The 26,963-nt window shown below is 48.2% G+C and overlaps 1 protein-coding gene across 1 annotated transcript in view; it reads right to left on the bottom strand.

Moving 5' to 3' along the window:
- The window catches only part of LOC129824452 (uncharacterized), a 145,065-nt gene that overhangs the window by 100,140 nt on the left and 17,962 nt on the right, over positions 1 to 26,963 (bottom strand). The window contains exon 3 of the mRNA XM_055884132.1: positions 22,034 to 26,367. Coding sequence (XP_055740107.1) covers positions 22,034 to 26,367 — 4,334 coding nt within the window. The remainder of the gene's footprint in view (positions 1 to 22,033; positions 26,368 to 26,963) is intronic.

The following is a 26,963-nucleotide window of genomic DNA, read 5'->3' on the forward strand; positions in this document are numbered from 1 at the left end:
AGAACAGCCAAGAGACTCAACTCCAGGCAGGCGCGGTGGGCACTCTTTTTCGGACGTTTTGACTTCTCTCTCTCGTATCGCCCGGGTTCCAAGAATGTCAAACCCGATTCCCTTTCTCGTATTTTTGACCATTCCGAACGCCCATCCACTCCCGAGTGCATCCTACCCAGGACCCTAGTGGTCTCCACACTTATATGGGAGGTTGAATCGAGGGTCAGAACGGCCTTAGAAGGGGTAACGCCTCCGCCCGGTTGTCCGCCTAATCGGTTGTTTGTGCCGGAGGGGTGTCGGTCCGATGTTATTCGGTGGGGGCATTGCTCCAACATAGAGTGTCATCCAGGAGTCAGCCGTACTAGCTTTTTAGTGAAGCAACGCTTTTGGTGGCCGCTGATGGCTCGTGACATTCACAGTTTTGTCTTGGCTTGCTCGGTTTGTGCCACTGGGAAGAGTTCTAATCGACCCCCAGATGGGTTACTCCAACCGCTGTCGGTCCCTTCGAGACCCTGGTCCCACATCGCGCTAGATTTTGTTACCGGTCTCCCGCCCTCCCAGGGCAAGACGGTTGTTTTGACTGTGGTGGACCGGTTCTCGAAGGCGGCTCATTTTATTCCCTTGCCTAAATTACCATCTGCCAAGGAAACAGCGGTAACGGTCGTGGATCATGTCTTTCGCTTACATGGCCTGCCGATGGACGTAGTTTCTGACCGTGGGCCCCAATTTGTGTCCAAGTTTTGGCAGGAGTTTTGTAGGTTACTGGGAGCAAGTGTCAGTCTTTCTTCAGGGTTTCATCCCCAGAGCAACGGTCAAACGGAGAGGGCCAACCAAGATTTGGAGAGAGTGTTGCGATGTTTGGTTTCTAAGAACCCCTCTTCCTGGAGTCAACAACTCTCTATGGTTGAGTACGCTCACAATTCGTTGCCAGTGGCAGCCACGGGTCTCTCTCCGTTTGAGTGTAGTTTAGGTTACCAGCCACCTATCTTTCCCAGTACAGAGTCCGAGGTCACTGTTCCCTCCGCTCACGCTTTCATCCAGAGGTGCCGTCACGTATGGAGCAGAGCCCGTGAGACTCTCCTCCGGGTGGGGGCGCGCACCAAGGCTAAGGCCGATCGCCACCGGTCGAAGCCTCCGGTATACGTTGTTGGACAAAGAGTGTGGCTTTCCACGAAGAACATTCCACTCCGATCCGTTTCTAACAAGCTTGCCCCCAAATTTATCGGGCCGTTCAGGGTCACCAGGATCATTAGTCCGGTGGCGGTCCGGCTCAAGCTTCCTCCGGCGTATAGGAGAATTCATCCTACCTTCCATGTGTCCAAGATAAAACCGGTGTTTCAGGCACGCATTAACCCGCCGGTCCCGGTTCCCCCGCCGCCACGACTTGTTGATGGGGAGACCACCTTTTCTGTCAATCGGATTTTGAACTCGAGAAGGAGGGGACGCGGATTCCAGTACCTGGTAGACTGGGAGGGTTACGGTCCGGAGGAGAGAAGTTGGGTACCCGCTAGGGACATTCTGGATCACTCCCTTATCGATGATTTCAATCGACAGGTAAATTTGTCTGGGAACGCCAAGAGGCGTTCCTAGGGGGGGGGGGTATTGTCACGGTTCATGAATCCACTGCCTCACTCTCTCTTTTCTCTCTCTCTCTCTCTCTCTCTCTCTCGCTCTCTCTCTCTCTCTCTCCTGTGTTTGTGTGGGCGTGGTTCCCAATCTTGGCCTGATTGTCTGCGCCAGCTGGAATTAATTATCTTCCCCTTTATATGTTCTGTAACCTGTGTTTCTTGTTGTCAGATCGTTGTTTCTTCCCTGAGGTTGTGTCGTGTGTCAGTGCTCATTCTCTCTCAGCCCTTGTGGGGATTATCTGCTGTGCTCCTTCCTACCCAGCCGGACTCACTCCCTTGGATTTCTCAGCACGCTATCATCAGAGGATGTGCCCTAGGCCCTGGGTTGGATTCTGTCTGAGTATATTCTGTCTGTCCTGTGGATACTGTAAACTATTTTCATTAAACCATCGTTGCTTGCATCTTGCATCCGCCTCTGTATTGTGACACTCCCAGTGCCTGCCACTGAAAAACATTCGCACAGCATAATGCTGCCCCCACTATGCTTCACCATAGGGATGGTGTCGGGTTTCCTCCTGAAGTGACGCTTGGCATTCAGGCCAAAGAATTCAATCTTGGTTTCATCAACCAGAGAATATTGTTTCTCATGGTCTGAGAGTCTTTTAGGTGCCTTTTGGCAACCTCCAAGCGGGCTGTCATGTACTTTTTACTGAGTGGCTTCTGTCTGACCACTCTACCTTAAAGGTCTGATTGGTGTAGTGCTGCAGAGATGGTTGTCCTTCTGGAAGGTTCTCCCATCTCTTCACCATAGGGAACTCTGGAGCTCTGTCATAGGGACCATCGGGTTCTTGGTCACCTCCCTGACCAAGTCCCTTCTCCCCAGATTGCTCAGTTTGGCCAGGCGGCCAGCTCTATGAAGGGTCTTGGTGGTTCCAAACTTCTTCCATTTAATAATTATGTAGGCCACCATGTTCTTGGGGACCTTCAATGCTGCAGAAATGTTTTGGTACCCTTCCCCAGATCTGTGCCTCGACGCAATCCTGTTTCAGAGCTCTACAGACAATTCCTTCGACCTCATGGCTTGGTTTTTGCTCTGACATGCACTGTCAACTGTGGGACCTTATATAGACAGGTGTGTGCCTTTCCAAATCATGTCCAGTCAATTGAATTTACCACAGGTGGACTCCAATCAAGTTGTAGAAATATCTCAAGAATGATCAATGGAAACAGGATGCACCTGAGCTCAATTTATCAAACAGTTCTAAAAATCAGTTTTTACTTTGTCATTATGGGGTATTGTACGTAGATTGATGAGGGGGAAAAAAATATTGAATCCATTTTAGAATAAGGCTGTAACGTAACGTAACAAAATATGGAAAAAGTCAAGAGGTCTGAATACTTTCCGAATGTACTGTATGTCGGTCTTTACTAAAGGTGCTCGATGCCGCTACTGTTTGTTGGTGTACTGCCGATAGCAAGACTAATTGTTATTATAGGTTACTAGAAGTGAATATCTTTGACTATTGACTGCACTGCTGTATTTGCTACGTTACTCTGGAAGTTAGTAGTATTTTATATAGTATTATTATATTTTATAAACTATTGCGTTAGAAGGAAAAGCTATCTCCTCTCTCAGCCCCAAAAAACGAACTAACCAGAAGTCCTCGAGTTAATCTCTCGTGGACAAATCTACGTAAAACATAACTGATGGTACAGTATAATCTGTGGGGAAGGAGCGTGATGTGTGGGATAACGAGCAGTAGTAGTTCCGGTGTTTGGGTTTATTAGCACTGGTTATTTGGACAGATCACAATTTCGCAGGTGTTAGTATCTTTCGAATATCAAATGAGGAGGAACATTTGGCCCGTAACTTGCAAAGAGAGAGGGTGGAGCTCCTCGTTCTAGCATCTCTTGGTCCCTTCTCTTAACACGTATGATGGACCCAGAACTTAATCGAGCAGCTGACCATTTACGCAAGAATTTAGGTCTCTAGAGTTAACACTGGCTTGAGGGGGCAGTAACGTCACTGTTAAAGAGTGAGTGGGACAATTTGGGATGAAAATTCCATAGTTCCCACTTCCGGGTGGGAATAGCACGTGACAGCGTACAGTGCAATGTTTTGATGTTTGGCAAAAGGACATCCCGATTTCTGAACTAACACTCCAGAATAAAAATGTTTGATTGATCACAAAGACAACCTTCATGCAAGGAGTTTATTTATGAATCAGACTGCAGTGTCATACAACAGTAGCACAATCATTTGACTATGTATTATGCTCATATTCATCAATACAAAGGTAAAGTTATGCCTTAAAATTAAAAACAAATGAATGATTTTCCATTGGATTTGACTCAAAAAATAGCATTTAAATACTTGGCATAGTTTCGTAAATAAAATTCTGAAAGATAATGGTTGCCCATTGGTTCGTTTGACTACCGGAGAGTACCAAATGCAAATATACTGTAGGCAAAAAAAGAATAATCCTCCTCTCTCTTGCATTTCATGTATGAAACAAATGTCAGTGAGTACAAAAAAAACACTTCATTAAATCTCATATGAAAATAGAAATATTACAACAAGTGTGCATAATTATTCATGTTGCACATAGCCTTCAGTACAAAACGTCAAATGACACCAAGTTCCAGCTTCATCTGGCATGCCAATTCATCGGGCCTAGCTATGCTCTGTAATGGCCATTTTAGTGGCATGATCGAGGGGCAGTTTACTTCTTTAGACTGAGGCCTTCATTATCACCGAGCAAAAGTCTTGAAAATGGTACTTCGTTCAGACCAAATGCGGGCGGCAACAACTGTGGGTAATCTATCCACCTGGTTGCTTTTCATGTGATATTGATCAATGATATTTATCAATGGACTCAATAGATCAACAAACTACTGAGTTCTCTTGCTCTGCCTATAGTTGTTTTGTGTGAGAGTTTGTGCATTTAAGAAGTCTGCATAATGTTGGACTAACTGCACGGTTCTCCTCATTTTTGAATGACTCAGGCAGAGAAAAGAAAGCGAAGGGCAGTCACCATATAAGTGTGCAGTCAACATTGCTACCTTTCAGGCTTAAGAAGTGGCAGAACCAGAATAAGTTGTTTGTAACACCTAAAATGATGTAACAGTGACAGTGTGCAATTAGTAATTATTTGGCATCGCCTTAAGTATAATGTAATGCACACAATTGCCTTAGGTGCCATGATTATAATTTTTTTAATTTTTTTAAATATGTTTGTCAGAAATATAAAGCGTAGCATAAAGTTCTAAGTCAATGAAATACTACAACCGCAATAATGCTACATTACAGTATACGTTATAAAACTGTGATTGAACAGTAGATGTATTCACCTTTGACAAATAGGAAAACAGCATTAATGTGCCCCTTTATCGATGCATTATACACCCTTCCCGAACCATTGTGTCATCGACAGCTGTCTGAATCTCAAAAGTCGCTCAATGTATAAAGAAATGTGAAGTTGCATGAATAAAATAATGGATTCATTTTGAATTATTTAAACGTGCTGCTATGAACCAGCAACTAATCAACAGTATGTGACTTGGCTTGGAAGACATAAAAATTGCAAAATAAGACAGGTCAGCGGGGTTGGGGTCAATTCCGGAAGTGAATTGAATCTACGATTCTGATTCCACCTTTTTTGCCCATACACCAGCATTGAGCATTATGTTCCGGGATTAAAATGGAATTGACCACAACACCGCAGGTCACAGCTGCCCATAAACACAAGAACACAGCTGAGATAAGATCAAATATAATAAAGAATGCCCAACATCAAATGTTCCAACTGTTTTTTTCATGTGAAAATGCACTACAAATAGGAACTCATGGCACAACCAGATTTTCCCATCAAGTCAAGACTCAGAAAGAAGATAAACCCTCCTCTTGTCACTACACAGAACAACCGTGTGATCAAGGCACACTGCAGACAGCTTCGCTTGTAAGGTCATACTTCTTTATGTCAATCTATTTTCTTTAAAAAAAAAAAACATTTGCACTAGAAAATTATATACTCTCATTATGGTACTGTACAGACATTATGATACTTTCAACTTGTGATCAAAGTTTGCAGAAATAAACTATAATGGTTAAATACAAAATATCTCTTAAAATATTTAAAATATACTTTATTTTGTACATTATGCAAACTGGTTAACAATTCAATGATAACAAAAATACATATTCAGTGAAATGTAGGCTGCGTCTAAAATGGCACCCTATTCCCTATATATTGCACTACTTTTTACCAGAGCCCTATAGGCCCTGGTCGAAGGTAGTGTACTATATAGTGAATAGAGTGCCATGTCAGACACGGCCGTAGTCTCTTCACATGATACACAAGTATGGCCACTGATATTTCCAATGAAATAACCACCCACCTACACCCAGTCAATTCTGACACATTTCCATTTTGCTGCGGAAAGATTAAAACAATGACTTGTTACATCCCAAATGGCAACCCATTGACTATTTTGTGCACTACTTTTGACCATGACTCATGGGGCTCTGGTCAAAAGTAGTGCACTATATAGGGAATAGGGTGCCATTTGGGTACGTATACAGCCAGATTCCTGACAATGGTTCCCAGCTCCACTGACTAAGCCACAGCTGTTTGTATGATAATATTGCTCTATCTTGTCCATATAATTCTTTTTTACAACTTAAACTGCCACACTCCATGCCATTATTGCTTCCTGAAACGACCTGGGAAATCGAGCTATACACCAGTTTTTTTACAACATTTAAGTTGACTACCCAGGATGATCTTATATATCCTGACCCAGCTTATAAATGCACATCTGGATACAGATGGCAACTCCTAGCCTGGTCCTAGATTTGTTTGTGCTCTAGACAAGTCCAATGCTCATTGTCAATCCAACAGGGTTGGGGTCAGTTTCTTTTCAATTCCAGTCAATTCAGGAAGTACACTGAAATCCTTTTTAATTAGGAAATGTTGTTTACTTTCTGAATAGACTGGAATTGAGATGGAATTGATCCCAACCCTGAAAGCCAATGAGTGACAAGGAGTTGACATGATAGCACAAACAGACTGACACACAGGCTAGTCAACTCCCTTCCCCCCATAATGTAGAAGAACCAATGCCTCAGAATACATATCACTGATTTACCATTATGCCACATAATAGGTATAGAGTGACTCTTCATTGAAGAGCTTTATGGGTTATGATTACAGCGTGCGGGAAAGCGACGAGACAGACAGGCCACAGTGTATCAAAAATAATAATAGACTGATTGATTGATCGATTAATCTGAAAATGAAAACAGTTTCTCGAGCCAAAGACATTGACGTCCAATATAATATATTTCTTCTCAACTCTCCATAATAACAATAAAATGTAACTATTTTGGTGTATTCGACACTGAATGTAACGGAACAGCTTTTATGATGAATATTCTCCCTATGTATCGTTGTTGTGTAAAACGTAAGTACTTACATTTATATCTAAACAGCTCGCCCATAAACAAACAGAATCATAGAGCATGTTAACGATGAGTCAACTAACTGTATTCGATTTCAACATATTTGAAGTTGTTATACGCTTGACAGAATTGCATAATGTCTGCCAATGAAAAGCATCTGGGAGGGTAGAATAAGAAAGGAGAAAGGACAAGCCGCTACCAGAAGACTAGGAATTCAGTCCGAAATGGCACCCTATTCCCTATGTAGTGCACTACTTTCTGGGCCCTGGTCAAAAGTAGTGCACTACATTGGAAGTAGGGTTACAAAAGTTGTGCACTACATAGGAAGTAGTGTGCCATTTGGACCACACCCTAGTAGAAACCCAATTAGAGGATGGGTTGAGGGGAGATAAAGGGGAGGAGGGGGGGTTAGTTGGAAGCTACCCCTAGGTGGGGGAACACCTCCCTTTTGGCAGTGGAACACTTGGTACTCTTAGTACTCAACAACGCCGAGGGTGAGGGTGTACACAATGCTCTTGTCGGAGAAGAAGGCCATTTCTGTGTTGGGATAAGATGAAGGCATTCTAGTGGGCAGCCAGGTCACAGTGTTGGAGGGATCTAAAACCTCCGATGGAAAAAGATGATGGGCGTCTCAGTCTCTCTACACTTTCTCCACTCCGCTTGGGTCGTAGGCCTCTGGTATAATACAAAGAAAGAAGGGATACATTTAATCATTTAGAGTAAATATGCGTGCGTTAAAAATGGCACCCTATTCCCTATATAGTGCACTACATTTGACCAAAGCCCTAAGGGCCCTGGTTAAAAATAGTACACAACATAGGGAATTGGGTGCCATTTTGGATGCACCTTATATCATGTGCAGTGGCGTGTCCAGAACATTTAGAATGAGGTGGCCAAGGTGGGGCACAGTCCAAGTTTAGGGGGGGGCCATAAAATGTTGAACCTTAATCAATGCAAGGTGGATTTGTTCTATTTAATTATTATTATCAATGCATTGAATGCTTCAGCTTAGGTTTGGTACATTTCCCTGTTCAAATAAATCAATTCCAAAACACTTGTTACAGTATTTGCATTCAAGGTCAGAATTGTATATAAGGGTATTAACATACAGCAGAAAATTCACTCGAAAGGTCCATTCAAAATGTGCAAATTAAACTGTGACATTCGAGGGTCTCTGTTAATTTGTTTGTCCCCCTTTTTTCTCCCCAATTGGTAGTTACAGTCTTGTCCCATCGCTGCAATTCCCGTGCAGACTCGGGAGAGGCGAAGGTCGAGAGCCATGCATCTTCAGAAAACCCAACCCCGCCAAGCCGCACTGCTTCTTGAAACACTGCTCGCTTAACCCGGAAGCCAGCCGCACCAATGTGTCGGAGGAAACACCGTACAGCTGGCGCCCGAAGCAAGCGTAGATGTGCCTGCTAGAGCGTGATGGAACATGGACATCCCAGCCGGGAATATCCTCCCCTAACCCGTACGACGCTGGGCTAATTATGTGCCGCCTCATGGGTCTACCGGTCGCGGCCGGCTGCGACACAACCCGGGATCGAACCTGGATCTGTAGTGATGCCTCTAGCACTGATCAGTGCCTTAGAGCGCTGTGCCACAGGGGAGGCCCCGGGTCCCTGTTTTTTTTTAATGGGACCTCCTACAGTATGTGTGCAAGGCTTTATAGTAAAGACATGTCGTGGTGTTTTAATCTGATTGCCAAACCAATCACTTCAATAGCAGGATAAGTAGGTACCTGGGCACGTTAGTTTACTCCAAAATCAGTCCAGCATCCGAACAGTGCACTGTGCATCCGCCATTTGAATGGAATCTATTACAAACACTGTGTAATGACATTCAGCCTACAAAGTGATGTGCATTTATGGATTCCAAAGTCAGGCTTAACCAAAAATGTTAGCAATAAAAAAAGAAACAAACTTATCAATTGATTTCTCATTTGTGTCCATCAGTGTTTCAGAATTTTCTTTCAATTCGCAAGAGGCTGAATCCATTTCACCGGAGAAAGCATCCGAGTGAGGCAAACAGCACCCCTCTGTGTTGTGTTAGTGGCCACCCTGGGCCACCCTCTTGACACGCCAATGATCATGTGACAGTCATCATAAAATATCCAAAATGTATTTCATACAAAAATATCTTGAAAATGAATTAAAATAATTGTATATCAGTTGTGTGTGATGGTAGGTTTGAAGTAGAGTCCTGCATCGGGTCGGATACCCATGGTTACCCGCGGTTGACCCGCCAATAAAATCAGCTCGCGGGTGGAATGAAAACATTCTTTCAACCCGCGGGTCGGCTCGCGGTTCAGAACAATTCTATTGTGGGTCGAAAACATTTCCAATGAAGATCAGTGGGGAACCATCAGGACCGTCTAGAACATCAGAGAAGGCCTAACGATTTATAAAAATGTATAAATCCTTTATTTTTCATCAAATTACGTTTTAATTTCTATTTCATCTTTACAATAATTGTAATCATTTTCTGATTTCATCTCCTCATTTTGTGTTGGAAGAGAAGGGTTAATACTGAATTGAAAAAATTATCCAATAAGGATTTTTTTGGTGGTCTCTGGGTAGAAAAATCTAGCTAGGTCTGCCAGCCATTGACTAGACCTTCAGAAGCTGGACAGAAGGCCTCTGCCATTCAACTGTATTAGAGCAGAATTTTGGAGTGACAGTGGAATGAACCAATCACATTTATACTTGCAATGAGTGGGACCGTTTTTTTGTTGTTGTTGTGACATGTCTAGGACTTCTCACCTCACTAGCCTGAGCGGCGCAAGAGGTAATGAATTCATAATACAGAATAGCAGGCTGATAAACAGCAAATACAGTAGGTGGCGGCAATACACTAATAGGCTGTAGTCGGCCATAAAACTTCCTACTGTAAGTAAAATGACAAAAATGTCAAATGTTAAAATGGAAGAGCATGCAGGAGAAAATAATCAGTGTCGCAAGCAGTAGTCTTCCCACACTAACATGCTGACTACACCGGGCACGCACATGCGCCCGCTTGCGCCATCTCCTATGTTGATTTTGTCCATCAGGACATGCAGGTTGAAATACCAAAACGAATTCTGAACCAACTATATTCATTTGGGGACAGGTCGAAACACTTCTGAAACATTCATGGACATTCAGCTAGCTAGCTTGCTGTTGCTAGATCATTTGTCCTGGGATAGAAACATTTTGTTGTTATTTTACCTGAAATCTACAAGGTCCTTTTTTTTGCTGGATCTTTGTAGAATATCTACCATTTTGAGTCACACAAAATAGTGTATTCTCTACTCCAGCAATTAATCCACAGATAAAAGGGGAAACCTAGTTCGTTTCTAGTAATCTCGCCTCCTTCAGTCTTCTTCTTCATCTCTGGACTTTATATGGCGGTTGGCAACCAACTTTAAGGTGCATTACCGCCAACAACTGGACTGTGGACCTCAGTTCATCTTTCGATTAACCACGTGTGTATATGCTCCTGTCACGTGTGCTCCCTCTCCGGCCTCTAGCTCACCAGGCTGCTTGTTATGGTGCACACCTGTCACCATCGTTATGCTCACCTGGACTCTATCGCTTCCCTGATTACCTTCCCTGTATATGCTACTCCCTTTGGTTCCTTCCCGAGGCATCATTGTTTCTTTTTTAGTTTCATGTCTGTGCGTTGGTCGTGTTTCTTGTTTTGTATTGTGTTTAATTTATTCATTAAATTATTCACTCCCTGAACTTGCTTCCCAGCTCCCAGCGCACAACGTTACAGAATGACGCCTCACCTAAGGGAAGCATCAGGGAGTGGTTTTTTTTCATTTTCGGTGGGAATGACGTCGGGTCTCATGCCTGAGACAGATCGCCAGACTCCCTTGCCTCTGCCGGTTAGTCAGGCTCTCATGCCTCAGCGGATCTCCGGGCTCCCCTGCTACAGCCGGCTCATCAGGCTTTCATGCCTCAGGCCGATCGCCAGGCTACCCTACCTCAGCCAGTCTGTCAGGTTCGCGCGCCCCAGCCGGGAACAGGTTCCCGCGCATCAGCAGCAGTGACCGGTCAGCTCCTAATCCCCAAGATCATCCCTTTGGTGGTTCCCTGCGGCTGGAGCCGAACGCGCTGGGGAGGGGGTACCGTCACTTATGCTCTCTCCGGCGCTCTATTTCGCCCTGCTTCCGCGTCTCAGCTGGACTGACAGGTTTCCCGCGCTTCAGCAGAGGTGAACGGTCTGCTCCTGATCCCCGGGATTGTCATTTTGGTCGGCGTCCTGCGGCAAGGGCCGCTCGTCGGGAAGGGGGTACGGTCACGTGTGCTCCCTCTCCGGCCTCTAGGTCACTAGGTTGCTCGTTATAGGGCACACCTGTCACCATCGTTAAGCTCACCTGGACTCTATCACTTCCCTGATTACCGGCCCTATATATGTCACTCCCTTTGGTTCGTTCCCCAGACGTCATTGTTTCAGTTTCATGTCTGTGCGTTGGTCGTGTTTCTTGTTTCGTTTATTCATTATATAATATTATATTTTGTTCTGTTATTTACTAGATTTTTTTTATTTATACAACGTATTGGAAGATTTTTGGTCCCTCTGAACGCCTAGGTCCTATAGTCACGATTCACCACTGATGAAGATAATAAATATATTTTTTGCGTTGAATTGTGTTGTGTAGTCCATGAGGCTATGTGAGCGGTGAGGCAGACATAGCCTAGGCTTAGGTTACCAGCCACGCAGCGAGAGAGGGAAGCAGGGAACTCGCCATTAGTAGACCGGCAAACATGGGCTCAGGTGGGCACGGCTAGCCCACACCAAGCCCAACACAAGCTACCCATATCATCCCAACATGGGCTAGCCTACACCAGCCCGACACAGGCTACCCACATCAGCCCAACATGGGCTAGCCTACGCCAAGCCACACCAGCCCAACACGGGCTAGCCCACACCAGCCCAACACAGGCTAGCCCACACCAGCCCATGATGGACCAGCCACACCAAGCTCAATGTGGACTAGCCTACACCAAACCCACAACAGCCCAACACAGGCTAGCCAACACCAGCCCAACACGGGCTAGCCAACACCAGCCCAACACGGGCCAGCCCACACCAAGCCCAACGGGGACTATCCCACACCAAGCCCAACAGGGGCTATACCACACCAAGCCCAACAGGGACTATACCACACCAAGCCCAACAGAGACTATACCACACCAAGCCCAACAGAGACTATACCACACCAAGCCCAACAGGGGCTATCTCACACCAAGCCCAACAGGGGCTATGCCACACCAAGCCCAACAGGGACTATCCCACACCAAGCCCAGCAGGGGCTATGCCACACCAAGCCCAACAGGGACTAGCCCACACCAAGCCCAACAGGGACTAGCCCACACCAAGCCCAACAGGGGCTATCCCACACCAAGCCCAACAGGGACTAGCCCACACCAAGCCCAACAGGGACTAGCCCACACCAAGCCCAACAGGGACAATGCCACACCAAGCCCAACAGGGACTATCCCACACCAAGCCCAACAGGGACTATGCCACACCAAGCCCAACAGGGACTATGCCACACCAAGCCCAACAGGGACTATGCCACACCAAGCCCAACAGGGACTAGCCCACGCCAAGCCCAACAGGGACTATCCCACACCAAGCCCAACAGGGACTATGCCACACCAAGCCAACAGGGGCTATGCCACACCAAGCCCAACAGGGTTTATGCCACACCAAGCCCAACAGGGGCTATGCCACACCAAGCCCAACAGAGACTATACCACACCAAGCCCAACAGAGACTATACCACACCAAGCCCAACGGGGACTATCCCACACCAAGCCCAACAGGGGCTATACCACACCAAGCCCAACAGGGACTATACCACACCAAGCCCAACAGAGACTATACCACACCAAGCCCAACAGGGACTATACCACACCAAGCCCAACAGAGACTATACCACACCAAGCCCAACAGGGACTATCTCACACCAAGCCCAACAGGGGCTATGCCACACCAAGCCCAACAGGGACTATCCCACACCAAGCCCAGCAGGGGCTTTGCCACACCAAGCCCAACAGGGACTAGCCCACACCAAGCCCAACAGGGACTAGCCCACACCAAGCCCAACAGGGGCTATCCCACACCAAGCCCAACAGGGACTAGCCCACACCAAGCCCAACAGGGACTAGCCCACACCAAGCCCAACAGGGACTAGCCCACACCAAGCCCAACAGGGACTATGCCACACCAAGCCCAACAGGGACTATCCCACACCAAGCCCAACAGGGACTATGCCACACCAAGCCCAACAGGGACTATGCCACACCAAGCCCAACAGGGACTAGCCCACGCTAAGCCCAACAGGGACTATCCCACACCAAGCCCAACAGGGACTATGCCACACCAAGCCCAACAGGGACTATCCCACACCAAGCCCAAAAGGGACTATGCCACACCAAGCCCAACAGGGACTATGCCACACCAAGCCCAACAGGGACTAGCCCACACCAAGCCCAACAGGGACTAGCCCACACCAAGCCCAAAAGGGACTAGCCCACACCAAGCCCAACAGGGACTATGCCACACCAAGCCCAACAGGGACTATGCCACACCAAGCCCAACAGGGACTATGCCACACCAAGCCAACAGGGACTATCCCACACCAAGCCCAACAGGGACTATGCCACACCAAGCCCAACAGGGACTATCCCACACCAAGCCCAACAGGGGCTAGCCCACACCAAGCCCAGCAGGGGCTATGCCACACCAAGCCCAACAGGGGCTATGCCACACCAAGCCCAACAGGGACTATCCCACACCAAGCCCAGCAGGGGCTATGCCACACCAAGCCCAACAGGGGATATGCCACACCAAGCCCAACAGGGGCTATACCACACCAAGCCCAGCAGGGACTATGCCACACCAAGCCCAACAAGGGATATGCCACACCACACCCAACAGGGGCTATCCCACACCAAGCCCAACAGGGACTATGCCACACCAAGCCCAACAGGGACTATGCCACACCAAGCCCAACAGGGACTATGCCACACCAAGCCCAACAGGGACTATGCCACACCAAGCCCAACAGGGGCTATACCACACCAAGCCCAACAGGGACTATGCCACACCACGCCCAACAGGGGCTATGCCACACCAAGCCCAACAGGGGCTAGCCCACACCAACCCAACAGGGGCTAGCCCACACCAAGCCCAACAGGGACTAGCACACACCAAGCCCAACAGGGGCTAGCCCACACCAAGCCCAACAGGGGCTAGCCCACACCAACCCAACAGGGGCTAGCCCACACCAAGCCCAACAGGGGCTAGCCCACACCAAGCCCAACAGGGACTAGCCCACACCAAGCCAACAGGGGCTAGCCCACACCAAGCCCAACAGGGACTAGCCCACACCAAGCCCAACAGGGACTAGCCCACACCAAGCCCAACAGGGGCTAGCCCACACCAAGCCCAACAGGGACTAGCCCACACCAAGCCTAACAGGGGCTAGCCCACACCAAGCCCAACAGGGGCTAGCCCACACCAAGCCCAACAGGGACTAGCCCACACCAAGCCCAACAGGGGCTAGCCCACACCAAGCCCAACAGGGACTAGCCCACACCAAGCCCAACAGGGGCTATCCCACACCAAGCCCAACAGGGGCTATCCCACACCAAGCCCAACAGGGACTAGCCCACACCAAGCCCAACAGGGGCTATCCCACACCAAGCCCAACAGGGACTAGCCCACACCAAGCCCAACAGGGACTAGCCCACACCAAGCCCAACAGGGACTAGCCCACACCAAGCCCAACAGGGACTATGCCACACCAAGCCCAACAGGGACTATCCCACACCAAGCCCAACAGGGACTATGCCACACCAAGCCCAACAGGGACTATGCCACACCAAGCCCAACAGGGACTATGCCACACCAAGCCCAACAGGGACTAGCCCACGCTAAGCCCAACAGGGACTATCCCACACCAAGCCCAACAGGGACTATGCCACACCAAGCCCAACAGGGACTATCCCACACCAAGCCCAAAAGGGACTATGCCACACCAAGCCCAACAGGGACTATGCCACACCAAGCCCAACAGGGACTAGCCCACACCAAGCCCAACAGGGACTAGCCCACACCAAGCCCAAAAGGGACTAGCCCACACCAAGCCCAACAGGGACTAGCCCACACCAAGCCCAACAGGGACTATGCCACACCAAGCCCAACAGGGACTATGCCACACCAAGCCCAACAGGGACTATGCCACACCACACCCAACAGGGGCTATGCCACACCAAGCCAACAGGGACTATCCCACACCAAGCCCAACAGGGACTATGCCACACCAAGCACAACAGGGACTATCCAAAACACCAAGCCCAACAGGGGCTAGCCCACACCAAGCCCAGCAGGGGCTATGCCACACCAAGCCCAACAGGGGCTATGCCACACCAAGCCCAACAGGGACTATCCCACACCAAGCCCAGCAGGGGCTATGCCACACCAAGCCCAACAGGGGATATGCCACACCAAGCCCAACAGGGGCTATACCACACCAAGCCCAGCAGGGACTATGCCACACCAAGCCCAACAAGGGATATGCCACACCACACCCAACAGGGGCTATCCCACACCAAGCCCAACAGGGACTAGCCCACACCAAGCCCAGCAGGGACTAGCCCACACCACACCCAGCAGGGACTAGCCCACACCACACCCAACAGGGACTAGCCCACACCAAGCCCAACAGGGGCTAGCCCACACCAAGCCCAGCAGGGGCTAGCCCACACCAAGCCCAGCTAGAGGCGGGGGCTCATTAGAAAAATGTTCTGTATGGTTTGCACACAGTTCTTTTTTGCAACCATTACTAAGTGTCATTCCAGTTAAAATAAAATCACTCCGCCATTTCCTGGTTGCTAAAATTCAAATAGTTTGCCTAATTTAATTTTATGTAACAAAAAAAAGCAAGTATAGTGTAGAGAATCCTTGTACCATCTAAACTGCTGTGAAACATATTTTCCATAAACAAAAAGGTTGTATTTTCAGCTGTTTGACAAAACCCAAAGTAAAAGACGCAAAAACCAAACTTAATAATAGGAAGCAAAGAAATGAACAGAACAGATCTACCGCTTCTTAGACTTGCTTACAATGAGAATTACAGATCTATGACACACATTTCTATATTATATTGGTCTGGTCGCCCAAAAAGTAACATAATGCAGCTAAGTGTTCTGTTGTGTGAAAGTTTGACTATGGGACTATGCCACACCAAGCCCAACAGGGACTATGCCACACCAAGCCCAACAGGGACTATGCCACACCAAGCCCAACAGGGACTATGCCACACCAAGCCCAACAGGGGCTATACCACACCAAGCCCAACAGGGACTATGCCACACCACGCCCAACAGGGGCTATGCCACACCAAGCCCAACAGGGGCTAGCCCACACCAACCCAACAGGGGCTAGCCCACACCAAGCCCAACAGGGACTAGCACACACCAAGCCCAACAGGGGCTAGCCCACACCAAGCCCAGCAGGGGCTAGCCCACACCAAGCCCAACAGGGACTAGCCCACACCAAGCCCAACAGGGACTAGCCCACACCAAGCCCAACAGGGGCTAGCCCACACCAACCCAACAGGGGCTAGCCCACACCAAGCCCAACAGGGGCTAGCCCACACCAAGCCCAACAGGGACTAGCCCACACCAAGCCAACAGGGGCTAGCCCACAACAAGCCCAACAGGGACTAGCCCACACCAAGCCCAACAGGGACTAGCCCACACCAAGCCCAACAGGGGCTAGCCCACACCAAGCCCAACAGGGACTAGCCCACACCAAGCCTAACAGGGGCTAGCCCACACCAAGCCCAACAGGGGCTAGCCCACACCAAGCCCAACAGGGACTAGCCCACACCAAGCCCAACAGGGGCTAGCCCACACCAAGCCCAACAGGGACTAGCCCACACCAAGCCCAACAGGGGCTATCCCACACCAAGCCCAACAGGGGCTATCCCACACCAAGCCCAACAGGGACTAGCCCACACCAAGCCCAACAGGGGCTAGCCCACACCAAGCCCAGCAGGGGCTATGCCACACCAAGCCCAACAGGGACTATGCCACACCACACCCAACAGGCGCAATCCCACACCAAGCCCAACAGGGGCTAGCCCACACCAGCCCAACAGGGGCTAGCCCACACCAAGCCAAACAGGGACGAGCCCACACCAAGCCCAACAGGGGCTAGCCCACACCAAGCCCAACAGGGACTAGCCCACACCAAGCCCAACAGGGACTAGCCCACACCAAGCCCAACAGGGACTAGCCCACACCAAGCCCAACAGGGACTAGCCCACACCAAGCCAACAGGGGCTAGCCCACACCAAGCCCAACAGGGACTAGCCCACACCAAGCCCAACAGGGACTAGCCCACACCAAGCCCAACAGGGGCTAGCCCACACCAAGCCCAACAGGGACTAGCCCACACCAAGCCCAACAGGGACTAGCCCACACCAAGCCCAACAGGGGCTAGCCCACACCAAGCCCAACAGGGACTAGCCCACACCAAGCCCAGCAGGGACTAGCCCACACCACACCCAGCAGGGACTAGCCCACACCACACCCAACAGGGACTAGCCCACACCAAGCCCAACAGGGGCTAGCCCACACCAAGCCCAGCAGGGGCTAGCCCACACCAAGCCCAGCTAGAGGCGGGGGCTCATTAGAAAAATGTTCTGTATGGTTTGCACACAGTTCTTTTTTGCAACCATTACTAAGTGTCATTCCAGTTAAAATAAAATCACTCCGCCATTTCCTGGTTGCTAAAATTCAAATAGTTTGCCTAATTTAATTTTATGTAACAAAAAAAAGCAAGTATAGTGTAGAGAATCCTTGTACCATCTAAACTGCTGTGAAACATATTTTCCATAAACAAAAAGGTTGTATTTTCAGCTGTTTGACAAAACCCAAAGTAAAAGACGCAAAAACCAAACTTAATAATAGGAAGCAAAGAAATGAACAGAACAGATCTACCGCTTCTTAGACTTGCTTACAATGAGAATTACAGATCTATGACACACATTTCTATATTATATTGGTCTGGTCGCCCAAAAAGTAACATAATGCAGCTAAGTGTTCTGTTGTGTGAAAGTTTGATGCCGATTTAAAAAATAATCTTGTACACTACCAATGATGAAGTCTTTAAAAATACCTAAATAAGTGCATGTGACATATGACAAACTTAAGTTTCTCATGTAAAAATATATGTATATGATAGTAACAACTTGGTTGTCTTTCTGATACAATGTATCACTTTCCCCAAGTACCTTCAGGGCTTGAAAATTATTCAATTTACGCATTGAATTAAATTGTTATTAATAAATTATAAGTAAATTAATTCCTATTAAATAGAAAAAGCGCATTGGCCCAATGTTGGCAGCCTACATGGCAGCTTTCCCTGACTCCTCACTTACGCGAAAATGGCTAATGTAACAGAATCAATCAAAAGAAAGGTTATAAGGCTGAAATACACCTTCGTGGAAACAGGTGGTGTCCGAGTGAAAGGATTTTGGAGTCATTGTGGACAAGGAGGAGATTCCAAGATGTCTGCAGAAAGAATGGGGTGTCAGCTATGGCATCACACCTTGAGTTTGAAAAATATTTGGGTTATTGAACTACAGTAGATGTGAAGTGGATTTACATCCGGTAACGGAATCACGTCATTGGTCCCTTATCTGTACTATACAGAAATGCATAATTATGGATATGATAATATAGATGTATCCTGAATAGGCACACAAAGGTATAAATATGCAATATCCTTCTTTAGCATTTGTGGGTATTATTCTACACACTGGGTAGAGAATTCCCCCCTGCTGAGGGCGCTGCAGCACACTTTAATTTACCGTTTTTTTGTGCTCAATTGTTTATGTTTGACTCTGCTGAGTCTGGCTCTCACGTGAGGAAACATTGTTCAGCGTACAGCCCTGTGGTCTTAGCCAATCAGCTGGCGACCACTTGCCCTGCACTCTGTACATGAGCTGATCATACAACCTCTGATTGGCAAAGGACATCAAGCTGGTCCTGCACCGTCTAAACAGGCCCGGTGCGTGCTCCTGCGTCCCCATAAGTGGACCCAGTCCGGATAGTCTTTCCTTCAGCGCAGATAAGAAGTGGATTTACGGCAGTGTGTTAATGGAATGCGTGGGTAGAAGGGAGTAGTGTTTATTGTTGTTATGGTTGAGATTTGTGTGTGTTTACTCTTACCGTTAGTAGCAGTGGCTATTATATATTCCCTGTAATGTTATTACTGTTCAGGTAACACGCTTACGTTTACATTTCTACAGTTCTTTGTTCTATTTATCATTATCACTACTTGAGCTATTGTGGTCATTACTCTATTCATGACTTTGCACTGTTGCACTGTTTATATCCATGTTATTACATGTATAGTACTCATTATTTCTCTTTGTCTGTACTTTCAGATCATTTCCATGTCCATACCCCTGTTTGGCAATAAAGTTCCCTGTGTGTGTGTGTGTGTGTGTGTGTGTGTGTGTGTGTGTGTGTGTGTGTTAACTCTGTAAGATTCCCTTATTCCTCTGACCGGGAAAGGTTTTACGTGGGCCACAGACCATTCAAATAGGAGGGGATTCCCTCACACACTGGCTAATATTCGAATGAGCTCTGCCACCAAAAAAATATCACATTTGGTTGGACCGTAGCAGGTGACCAACCTGTGGTTTGTGACTGCTATGATTTCCCATTGTATCCAAATCAATTGCAGTAATTCCGTTACAGATGTTTTTCTGTCATTCTGCTACCGATTTGGTGACAGAATTACGAGTTTTAATCACTTAATAACTCATAAGCAAAGTTCAGTAAAAAAAAGAAAAGATGACCCCTTTTCACCTGTTTGACCAGAATTCAAAGCCTTTGCTTATTCCTCATTTTTAGGGTGGAAATGTATATATGACTTAATTGAAAAAAATATATAGACTCTTAGCTTTCATTTGACATGCTCCTATAAACTTCACATGTTGGTGCTCATGGGTCCTTTTACATGCAAATGCCCCTACTAAATAAATCTGCAGCCTATGAATTCTGTGAATTGTTTAATTAGTTTCAATTAAACTATTTGATTATCTAAACAATATTGAATATAAAAGGATTGTTTTGTTCTGTCGGCAATAGGCTTTCATTAGGTAAGAAGAAGGCTAATTAGAAGGACTCTTTTCAAAGCGATTTGAGCATCCCATTGTGAAAATAAGAAGATTTTATCATTCTTTATTCATGGCAAGGTTTCCTTTTATCCAAATGTTGAATAGACATGCAGACAAATTAATTCATGAAGGGAATGGGAATAGCCTTAAAGCCTACTACACTGTTGTCGTAAAAACAATGAAATAAATGCATGTTATTTGACAGGTCACGGATCGGCTCTCAGAACAATTCTATGTGGGTGGATCGGATTGCGGGAAAAAATCTGTCCTGATGTCAGATGGGGCTCAGAATTGATGTGGCCGGCACAGGGTGGGGATGGCTCCAAAAAACTGACCTGTGCAGGACTCTCGTTTGAAGTGTTACATCTAAGTACAATAGCCACCTCTTGTGGAAAGACTCCATAGTAACAGCCAGTTTCACTGCTTGAAATGCTTCCCTCATAAAATAACACTAGGTAAAACTTAACACTCAAATAATAATAACAAAACATTAAGTCATTGCCAAACAATATTTGTGTTTCTGTACACTATATACACAAATGTATGTGTATGAAGCCACACCTGGTGCTGAAAGGTGTATAAAATCGAGCACACGGCCATTAAATCTCCATAGACAAACATTGGCAGTAGAATGATCTCAGTGACTTTCAACATGGCACCGTCATAGGATGTCACCTTGCCCACAAGTCAGTTTGTCAAATTTCTGCCCTGCTAGCGCTGCAATGATTAACTGAAGCGCTGTTATTATGAGGTGGAAAGTGGCTCATCCGCGAACGGGACCGGCGAGTGCTGAAGTGCATACCGCATAAAAAATTGTCTGTTCTCGGTTGCAACACTCACTACAGAGTTCTAAACTGCCTCTGGCAGCAACGTCAGCACAATTAACTGTTTGTCAGGAGCTTAATGAAATGGGTTTCCATGGCCGAGCAGCCACACACAAGCATAAGATTACCATGCGCAATGCCAAGCGTCGGCTAGAGTGGTGTAAAGCTCGCCGCCATGGAATTCTGGAGCAGTGGAAACGCGTTCTCTGGGGTGATGAATCAAGCTTCAGAGCATCTGGCAGCCCGACGAACTAATCTGGGTTTGGCAAGTGCCAGGAGAACGCTTCATGCCCGAATGCATAGTGCCAACTGTAAAGTTTGGTGGAGGAGGAATAATGCTCTGGGGCTGTTTTTCATGGTTCCGGTTAGGCCCCTTAGTTCCAGTGAAGGGAAATCTAAATGCTACAGCAAACAATGACATTCTAGACGATTCTGTGCTTCCAACTTTGTGGCAACAGTTTGTGGAAGACCATTTCCTGTTTCAGCATGACAGTGCCCCTGTGCACAAAGCGAGGTCCATACAGATATGGTTTGTCGAGATCGGTGTGGAAGAACTTGAATGGCCTGCACAGAGCCCTGACCTCAACCCCATCGAACACCTTTGGGATGAATTGGTATACCGGCTGCAAGCCAGGCCTGCAGGCCTAATCGCCGAACATCAGTGCTCTTGTGGCTGAATGGAAGCAAGTCCCCGCAGCAATGTTCCATCCAGCATCTAGTGGAAAGCCTTCCCAGATGAGTGGAGGCTGTTATAGCAGCAAAGGGGGGGCTCAACTCTATATTAATACCCATGATTTTCAAATTAGATGTTCGACGAGCAGGTATCCACATACTTTTGGTCATGTAGTGTATTTTGCAGTGAAAATGATGCACGAATGTGAAACAAACATTACATTATTAACTCCTGATGAAACCCTCTTATATTCAGAATAACATGTAACACAGTTCAACAGAAGAAATGCTTGAACAAAACACAAATGTATGAAGTAGCTACCTGAGAGGGATGACACCTCCTCATCTTGCAACACTGTGTCTTCAGAGGCCTCTCTATCTTCCACAGTATCCCTCTGGGAGGAAGCAGGTAGGGAGAGCACTTCCACTTGCCTACCGCCACGCTTGCTCTCCCCCTCCGTCTCTGCCCCCTCCTCCCCAGAGTCTGTGCTCCTGATGCTGAGCCGTCTCATGCGCGACACTGAGTCCACTTCCTTCATCCGTGCCCGGCGCTCTACCGCCACCCGGTGGCTGGGCGATGCAGCCAGCTTATCCTGCAGGGCCTCTAGGCGCTGCAAGGTTCCTCTGCCCCTCATCTCTCCCTCCAGACTGTGGGACAGCTTAAGGTCAGGGTTGATGGGGACCGAAAGCGGTAGTCTGTCTGGCGGAAACTCCTGCATACCTGGAGTTTCTCGACCCAGATGGGTCCATTTGGCACTCCTGATGTACTCTGGGTTATCCTGTGGTGGCTCCTTTTCTTTTGCCTGCTGCCCGTCAGGAGGGACTGTAGATACCGTTCCAGAGTCTAGTTCCTCAGAATCTGGATCTCTCACATGTGTTTGTACTGTCTGTTGGTTTGCACTGCTGCTTTCTGTATCTTCACTAGCAGCGGGTTTACTCTCTGTTGCCGTCTCGCTAACCCGCTGCTCCCCTGTGACTAAAGACTCTGCAGGTACATCAATCCTTAATATCCTGGCTGCCCTCTCCTCTATGGATTTGTTCTCTGGAATGCCCTCAGCACATTTAAGTTTGTATAGATTGCCAATGTCCTCTGCCACTGCCAGAGCTTGGTTTTGTTTGGTCTTCTCAGCAGTGACACTCGCCTCCACCTTCTTATCTATGAGTGACAGCTGCTTCCTCCAATCGCAACATATAGTCTGAGCCTCTGAATGATTTGAGCCAGAGTCAGAGGATACCTTCGTGTCTCCTTCGCCTTCAGCTGGTTCTTCAGATGTTTCAGCTCCTTGTGGACTGTCACGGTCGCCAACAATCGTCGCGCTACTTTGATCGGATAAGTCTGGGCTTGACTCCTCGTGGAGCGGAGACATTGGACTTGGTCTGGACATCTGGCTCTCGCTCTCTCTTTTACAAATGGGGCATTCCTCTGCAGAGTCTGAACAGGCACCCCCTAGAGGCTCTGTATCGCAGCTACCACCACCAGGTTTGGATATGGCGGTTAACGTTTTGTTAACCTCTGAGTCTCGGGTCTTTTGCAAAGACTGACATATGTCCTCATAGTCAGGGGGACTCGTAAGTGTGGAGGCGTCCTGCATCGGCTGCCTATCTGCCCAGGGGACTTCGGCTGCAGTGTGCGTTGTTGGAGTCATTGGGCTGAAGTCTCTGGTCTCGCTGGGATCACTAGGAGAGTCAGTAAAGTCACTAGGGCCGGTGAAGTGACAAGGTGGTGGTGTCCCCGAAGGCGAAGGGAGGTCTAGCTTCACTGTCCTGCCACTGCAGCTACTTCTCCTCTGCGACAAGTTCGAAATAACCCTGTATTCTCTGAATCCTGTAGGCTTGCGTGGTGGGACAGGGAGATCCTCTCTTAGCTGCTTGCTGAAAGTCACAGATTTTCTTTCAGCGGGTCTGGAGAAGGCGCTCTTAAGCTCCCTGTACTCCGGGTCGACGGACACAGACCAGCTCTCGATACTGCGCCTAAGGCTGCTGGGCTTGCTGAGCCCCGCCTCCCCCGCCAGCCTTATCTTGATCCGCTCAGGGATCTGCACAGCACCGCTATTGTTGGAAATGTTATTGCTGGCAGTGCCTAGCTCTAGAATGTCTTTGTAGGCCTCGTTGAGGTCCTCAATGCACTGGTCAACACTGGGTCTCTTGCTGCTCTGCTGCTGCTTCTGCTGCTGATCCTGGAACTCTTTGTTGATAGTCTCCAGCTCCTCGATGGCGTCCCATGGCCGCCTGCTGACGGGCTTCAGCAGGAACTGACCGAAGGCTTCCTGCCCACTGCAGGTTGCTGCTGGTTTGGCCTCCTCCGTCGTGTTTCCTGAGGGTGGTGTTGGTGCTGCTGCTGGCGGCTGAGCTGTGCTCTTGTTCAGCTGGCTGGAAATGGAGAAAGTGGCCGTCCTGGAAAAGGCGCTGTTGCTGGATGGTTTCAGGCTCTTCACCCCTTTTATAGGACAGCTGAATGCAGTATTGCCCACACCACTGGGATCTTGGGTGATGACGTCAGAGGAGCCTGGGGCAGGGACTTGAGGGTCTTGTGCTTCCTTGTTTTCAGTGCCTGGAGGAGGGGGATGCTGAGGCTTTCGGGCTTCTGGGCTCGTTTGGGTCTCCTGGTCCCGGTATTGGTTCCCAGGCCAGGCACCTGAGAGTTTGAGCTCCTTGTGATGGTTTATTTTGGGGGGTTTAATAGGGAGTTTTCTCACTATTTTGCTGCTTGATCTGCTGCTCGCTATGCTACCGGTTAGTGCTTGCAGCTCAGCCTCTGCTGAAGATGTGCTTTGGAAACTTTGGTTTGTTAAGTGGCCCGTTTTGTTCTCACTCGGACTGTCCACGGGGCTTGGTGGCCGGACTGGGCTTGGTGGCTTCTCGTCGTCGTTGTTGTTTTGATCACGGGGCGTACCACCCGGAGTTAGAGGGATGGGAACAGACACCAAACAGAATATTGTCTCACTAAGTTGTTTTCTTACACTCTTTTTCTCATTTTTTTCTGGTTTCTCTGAGTCACTTTTTCTTGGTTTCTCTTTCTCTGTGGAGTCAGGCTCATTGACTGACATTTTCACTTGGGTTACAGTTTCTGACACACCTTGAGCTTGGTCCACATGCCTGATCAGTTGCTGAGGAGGTCTAATGTGAAAAGCTGTTGGATAGTTACCACAGCTCTGATCAGGAGCTACACTGTCTTCACTTCCTTTGTTTATTAAACCCCTGCTGCACCATCTAGTACTACTACCACCATCGCTGTCATTGAGAGATGTCTTGCGGCAGGCGTTACTTAGAGAGACCCCCTGGGGGGGGGGAAAGGCACTATCATGTGTAGATTGTCCTAAAACCTTAGCGCAGGGAGTCTCTTTCTTCATGTTTCGGATAAACTTGTCAGTGTCAGTAAGAGAATTTCCGCCAGGCCCTCCTGAGACATGTCTCACTCGCGGATCATCAAAGGGTAAATAGTGAACATGACCCAGATGCTCCTCGGTGTATCCAGGGTTAAGGTTTGGGTTAGCGTTAACCTGTTTCCTGTAGGGTATACCTCGATCCCCGTAGTGTTCCAGCCACGACCCTCCTGTCTGTCCGGAAAACCACTTTCCCACCTCTGAGCTCATAGGCATGTGCATCTGTATCTTCATCTCCCCCCTCCACTTATAGTTTGCCACTTCGTTGCGGTTGATTGGTCCTCCCCTAATTGGGGGCAGGGCTCTCTTATAAGACGGGGGCGGGATATAACCGGGGGGCTCCATGCCAAAGATAGCAGAGTGTTGTGCGAAATAGTCTTGTCTTTGCAATTCTCCACCCCGTGGGTAATAGACAGGCCTGGTGTCTTTCGGTTGTTTGGACCCTCCCTGCTGATCTACTACAGCTACAGCGAGCATCTCTTGGCTACCCCTAGTCTGCTGGTGTATTTCGTATGATGGAGGCTTGACAGGCCTGCTGAACCTGGGCTTTGGTAAAAGTGCAACATGTCCGACGCTTTGCCAACTGTTCCTGGCCCACCGGTCCCTGCTGACTGCGGCACTGTGGTAATACCGACTATAAGGCCCGGAAAATACGGTGCTGTTCACTCTCTGTCTATCAACCTGGCCTGGTCGAAGCTGGACACTGACCAAACTGGACTGTGTGTTTGTGTGTTCAGTAGCTCCATCAGGTGACAGCACTCTGGGGAGGGACTGGGACATCCCTCTGGTTCTGGGGAGGATAGAACCTGTGCTCTCTGGAGTCCTCAGGCGGTGCTGCTGCTCCTGAGCCCACCTCTCGCCTTCCCCATCCGACAGCTGCCTCCCCAGCCCCACCGCAGGCTTCCACTCCTCTGTGCCCAGGCTCTGGCACTTCCGCTCCCCAGTCACCCCAGTCACTACCCTCAACTGTCTAGGAGCCGCATCGGCCTCTCTCAGCCAGGAGATGGAGGTGTCTTCCCATAGCTGCTTCTGCTGCTTCTGCAGCTTCTCCCTCTCTCCCCTAGGGTCCTCTGCGATCAGGGCCTGTGGTCGCCATGCCGCCTCAGAGGCCTTCAGAAAGCCAGCGGATGCTCTCAGCTCCCGGCCGTCTGCGTAATCCAGGAGGACGCTGAAGTCCTGGCCTCTCCTCCTCCAGTAGGAGACATCCCTCTCATCCAACTGCTCTCTTCTCTCGATCTGCTCAAAATAGGTTACGCTGGGCGCGTCATAGAACCTGGAAAGAGAAGAATGCACAATTCAGCGGTAGGGTACTGAAGTTATTAGTTCATTAATAGAAAAAATGTAATATTCACAATAAATCAAAAGATATTATAAACCGCAAACATGTTGTAACACTAACAACCTGGATGTATGATTATTTGGTTCTTGCACATGAACATAAATGGCAAAACTGTGGCTAGGTTGCAGTGGTAACACCAAAAAGAATGAAACTCTCAAAGTATTTTAGGTTGCAGAAGCTTGTTTAACTGTGATGATACAATGATGACCAGCATGCCATGATTTGATGCAGTATTGATAATTGTGACATTTAAAATGCTGGTATCTCTGGCTGGTATCTCTAAGCTGATGTTTTGGCTTTGGGGGTGAAGAGGTACTGCATCCCACATGGCCCCCGATTCGCCTATATGACTCTGGTCCTAAGTAGTGCACTGTATAGGGAATAGGGTGCCATTTGGGACGAATCCCAGCTTTCTGAATTAAGGTCAGCGTGTGTTTTAATATGCAGATCATATTGCAGCCGCCGTACATTTTAATGGTATCTTCAAGGGAGTTGAGAGCCTCTGACTCAAACGCTTCCATCAGATACGT

Source organism: Salvelinus fontinalis, chromosome 26 (assembly GCF_029448725.1).
Source record: "Salvelinus fontinalis isolate EN_2023a chromosome 26, ASM2944872v1, whole genome shotgun sequence".
NCBI lineage: Eukaryota > Metazoa > Chordata > Actinopteri > Salmoniformes > Salmonidae > Salvelinus > Salvelinus fontinalis.